Source organism: Protobothrops mucrosquamatus, unplaced genomic scaffold (assembly GCF_001527695.2).
Source record: "Protobothrops mucrosquamatus isolate PMUCROS unplaced genomic scaffold, P.Mucros_1.0 scaffold1432, whole genome shotgun sequence".
NCBI classification, from domain to species: domain Eukaryota; kingdom Metazoa; phylum Chordata; class Lepidosauria; order Squamata; family Viperidae; genus Protobothrops; species Protobothrops mucrosquamatus.
In genome coordinates, this window is record NW_015387616.1 from 221,925 (window position 1) to 227,417 (window position 5,493).

Genomic DNA, 5,493 nt, shown 5'->3' on the forward strand with positions numbered 1-5,493 from the left:
TATCTTGCTTGCTCCCCACTCCCTCTATAGGTAGAAAAATGCTAGAGATTGAGCTAGCCGACCTGCTGTGTGCAAAGCCTGTCTTCTGTTACTGACTAATTATTCCCCTTAACATCTTTTCACTCCAAATACAATGCCAAGAAATTATCCCTCAAGATCTCAGAGTATTTTCATGATATCAGGAGAAGGAGGAGAGAAGATTCAGAGGCCTAACCCTTATGATGATGATGATGTGCCAGAGTTGTCATGAAGGACACAGGTGACATCACAAACCATGTGAGGTGCAGTATTGTCACAGGTAAAGGATGGGTTGGCCTGTAGTCAGGGCAGGGTTCCATCAGATTTCCTGGAAGTTTAAAGCAATATGAAGTACAATGAGCTGATAACTACTAACAACATGGTAACTGCAGCTACTGGAGCTACAGCCATCTATTTGGTGTCGAAGGCTCTCCTAGCAATTTTCAGAAGCCCCCCCTACAGCCCCGATTCAATGAACTTAGCCAGTGAGTTAAATGAAATAAGGGTTGAACATGCTCACAATATATGTTGTTGTTGTTGCTCTCTTTCTCTTCCTCCCTGCCAAGCTTCATGGAGACTGATATCCAAATGAGAAGTCTCACAGTCGGAGATTCATGGACACAGATACTAGAGAAGTCCTAATGGAAACTTCAGGATTGAAGTCCTGTATATTTAAATCTTCTGTCTCATTTTCCTACCTTTATTTTGTAATGGACTGAGAGCCGATCTTTTCACATAGTGACAAATACCTCACCCCTGAATATTACTCTTTAAATGGACCAATTACTCTCCAGCTCTTTGATTTTAATCTTGTAAGCTCTTACCTTCATATCATCTCACTAGTTTCTCCTTCCCTTGGATCCTAAGATATCTCCCCTCTTTTCCCTGGGCATGAGGAATTGCAAGGGCAGTTCCCACTGCCATCTGTATTTTGACTGGGATTGACAAAATCTCTTCTCTCCCTGATACCCTAGAGAAGGAGGGGAATGTTTGTATTCCTAACAGCAAAAAATAGGTAGGATTTCCCCGATCCAAAAATCTTCCATTCAGCTTCAGGCAGGGGAGAGTTGAGAATATGAATGCCTATCTCATTATGACAACAGAAAATAGGCAGGGGAGAACTTCCATTTCTGAGGTATCTTTCTCAACTCCTCAGTCTGGAAGTAGGAAGAATTATTAGGTGTTGATGCCAAATTATAAGGCCAATCCAGCAGTTTGGGTTTATGAAGGTAGTGGAAATAAAAAAAACATCTTAATAGGTTGATATTCCCATCTGCAGTGGATGTTTTCAACCGCTTCTCATGTTCTTTCTGTTTGTTCTTTCCAGTGCTGACTCTTATTTGCAACAGACCACCCTGCTGTCAGGCTCTGTGCTTCTGAATTGACAACTTTCCCCTTCCCACTTACCTCTTCTGATTCTTCCTGGAACACTATGGCTGTCATGTTTGCTTTATCACCGATGAGTCATCTTGATTGTTGAACTAAAATAAAATAAGGGGAAAGAAAAAGAGAACTGGAAACGCAGAAGAGGGTTTTGCTAAGTGTATCTTATTTGTTGCCAAGGGTCACTGGGGAAAAGAGTTGAAGCATGTGGCAGCTGTAGGACCAAGTGAGGTGGAGAAAGGGAAGTACAAGATATGTTGGGCTGAGTAGGAATGTCAAAAAGTTTAAACCAATTATATGCTATCAGAGAATCACTGTCATTTTATTGTTGCCACAATTTATCCCTGCTAGCAAAATAATTGTATCTGCTTTACAAAGACCCCTTGAGTCCAGCTAGGCTGCTGATTGTGACAGCCATCCAAACATTTCCTTCTTCCATAATGTGTTTTTTTTAATTTCTCACTTTAACCAATTCTTCTGAATTCCAAGGTGGCCTTGGATCCAAGTAGTAAACAAGACCAACTTTGCTTGATTTTCAAAACAGCCAAGATTGGCTAGAAGGTATCACCTACTGAGGTGTAAAACTAATGACCTGTCTACTCAAGCATTTTGTCCCAAGTGCAACCCAGTATGCACCATACAAGGACACTATATGAGAAGGAGACACAGTTGCAAGTAGAGGTGAGGAGGTGAGGGAGATTTGATATCAATGACACAAAAGATGCTGAGACCCTAGAAAGTGCAAAGAGCACAGAAATGATAAGGGAACTAGAGGCTAAACTGTATGATGAACAGTTAAGAGAATTAGGTATGTCTAGTCTAATAAAGAGAAGGATTAGGGTTGACATGAAAGCTGTCTTCCAGTACTTGGCGGGGGGGCAGTCACAGTCAGGAGGAGGTCAACGTATCCTCCAAAGCACCTGAGGGCAGGACAATAAGGAATGGGTGGAGGCTAGTTACAGAGAGATCCAATCTAGAGCTAAAGAGAAATTTCCTGACAGTAAGAATAATTAATCAATGGAACAGTTTGCCTCCCAGAGTTGTGGATACTCCATTGCTGGAGATCTTCAAGAAAATATTGGACAGCTATTTGTCCAAGGTACAATAAGGTCTTCTGCTTTGGGCAGGGGCTTTGACTAGAAGACCTCCTGGGTCCCTTCCAGCCATAGGATTCTATGATTCCTGCTGATGTTTCTCAGCAATTCACAGTGAGATTTAGTATCTCTGATGGTGGATATTATACATAAGCCATTAGTGAGCTTTTTCTCCATAACCTTGTCTAATTCTTTTAAGAATCATCCTACTTGGTGTTATGAGCCATGGTGGTTCAGTGGTTATAATGCAGTACTGCAGACTATTTCTGCTGACTGTCAGCAGTTCAGTAGTTCGAATCTCAGCAGGCTCAAGGTTGACTCAGCCTTCCATCCTTCCGAGGTTGGTAAAATGAGGACCCAGATTATTGGGCGCAATATGCTGACTCTGTAAACCGCTTAGAGAGGGCTGTAAAGCACTGTGAAGTGGTATATAAATCTTAGTGCTATTGCTATTACTACATTGTATAGGAATGAATTTCATAATTTAATGATAATCACAAGACCCCGGGACACCGCAACAGTCATAAATATGAGTCAGTTGCCAAGTGTCTGAATTTTGATCATGTGATCATGGGGATGCTGCAACGGTTGTAAGTGTGAAAAATGGTCATAAGTCACTTTTTCAGTGCTGTTGTAACTTCAAATGGTCACTAAATGAATTGTAAGTCAAGGACTACCTGTATATGTAGGATGTTCCAGTGCAAAATGTCTTCACAGGAATTTTAAATCATCTTCAGTTTCATGTTGGAATTTCATTTTTGAATGATTGCTTTCTAGGTCTATCTTCAGAATCTTTCTATACTGTATCTGTAAAAGCAAGCGTTCCAGGAGAGCTCAGACGGCTTCTGATGTCCCTCAGTCCCAACCTAGATGATGACACCAAAAGGATGACTCTTCGTAATATAACTCAATGTATCTACTTGAAGGAATCTGAGGTGAACGTCCTACATTACAGGACATGCTGTAGAATGTGATGAGGAAGGTTGAGTCTTATGCAGCTGCACAGGTCTATAGTCCAATATCTTCAGCCTTAAAGTTCCATTATTACCATTCCTCATTTCATTAGAGATCAGTTTCCAAGGCTGTGCTTTTTCTGGAAAGGGGGATGAGGGATTCTGCAGAGATCAGCCTAATGTTTGACTGGGAGATATTTAAGGTGCTTTTACTGGAAAAATTAAGGTAGATTTCAGCAGAAACTGAAAGGTATGTTAATAGATCACAGCTGATAAAACCAACATTTCCTACCTGTACATTTCCTTCCTGACTTCTGGGAAAATCAGACTCTGGCTGGACCTGGAACAGATATTGGAATTACTGTTCTTTTTACTGCATTGTGCATCATTCATGAAATCCTTGAATGTGAAGGGGAGACTACCTTTGTCCTAATGTACACTTAAATGCAGGTAGTTAGGATATATTTCATCCCAGGATAAGCCTGGGATCTGTGTGAATACAATACAGAGGTCTTTTGGAGATCAATAGATTTCCTCAGTTCTTTTTTGAACTTGGGGGCATTAAGTGTAAATTAAGCACTTGTCCCCTTGTTTAGAGATCAAATCCCATTCAAAAATAAAAGTCAAAAACCCCAAAGCCGCTCTAGTGGTAAGATTTAAAAAAAAAAAAAACCTTACAATTGCCTTGCCCAGTGATTCTTGATCCTATGTGAATCTTGCCAAAATTAAAGTTCTCAGAGTATGTTTTACTACAATTCACCTCAACCCAGTGCAGAGTTGATGGGGCTTGTGATTAAATACATTTAGTGACTACACAGGAATATCCATAGGGAATATGGTGGGTGCATTTTGGTGGGTGGAATTGATAAAGACATGGGATAAGTTTGGCATTTATTCCAGTAAAATGCCGATTATGCTATCCCTGCACCTAGAATCTGCTGTCCCTTCGCGAAACTGAATTGCTCTTCAGGATCAATGTCAATAGAGATATATTCAGTGGTGGGATTCAGCAGGTTCGCACCACTTCGGCAGAACCGGTAGCTAATTTTTTGTTGCCCAGGCTTAGAATGGACTTCCGGAAGCGGCATCCACACAGAGAACCGGTTGTTCACATATTTGAATCCCACCACTGGATGTATTGCATCCCTCTTGACAGTTACCACTTCACTGACTATATTTGGCCTGTGATTTGGTATCTCAACCATCAAATCTTACATCGTGCAGGTCAGATGGTGTTATGGTGAATATGACATATTTGGTGCATTTCAAATATGGCAGTTGATAAGGCTGATGTTCATAGCCAGGTGATTGCTTCTTTCTTACTTCCTAGGCAAATGGTTGCACCAATGATGACATAAAATTAGTGGCCTCTTTCCTGGATGATAAGGATAAAGAGACTAAAACTGAGACCCTGAACGCCCTCAAAGCCTTCACTGCCATCTGGAAGTTTAAAATCAAAATCCAGGTAAACGTTTTTGGAAACGGTATATGGACCCCAAATTTATCTCTAGGATGACTGATTTCTTGTAGTAATGAAGTTTTTATGTATTTATTTATTTAATTTATATATTATCCATCTCACTGGTAAAGGTGACTCTGGGCAGCACTTAAATCATATATAATCATATACATACATATATATGTAGCTGACATTAAGGATGTTGTCACCTGCCTAACCATTCATAAGGCTTCTGAGCTCAGCACACTTTCGACAGATGTGGTCTTTTTATCTTGTATTTGCTATTGACTAATGCTTCGCTTCCTTTTTGGATGTTTTTAGGTCTTTTTTCAATGTATGTTCTGTATTCTACTTTCCAAATTGTATTTTAATTATTTTTGTCAGCTGCTCTAGGACATTATTAGAAAGGATTGGATAAAAATATTTTTTAATTAATAAAATGAACACCAAGAACAAAGCTATTTAATGCTTTACTTTGTGTATTCTCCCTTGCGTGGAAAAATGGTCTATAAATTAATTCAATATAGAAAGTGACACAGAGGGGGAAAACATACCATTGTCTAACAAATGGTGTGCTGCAGCTGCC

General features: G+C 40.1%; 1 protein-coding gene across 1 annotated transcript in view; it reads left to right on the forward strand.

Moving 5' to 3' along the window:
• The first annotated feature begins 364 nt into the window (after window positions 1-364).
• Window positions 365-5,493, forward strand: part of ARMC12 (armadillo repeat containing 12) — a 13,826-nt gene continuing 8,697 nt past the window's right edge. Inside the window, exons 1-3 of the mRNA XM_029285228.1 lie at window positions 365-503; window positions 3,273-3,430; window positions 4,779-4,913. Coding sequence (XP_029141061.1) covers window positions 365-503; window positions 3,273-3,430; window positions 4,779-4,913 — 432 coding nt within the window. The remainder of the gene's footprint in view (window positions 504-3,272; window positions 3,431-4,778; window positions 4,914-5,493) is intronic.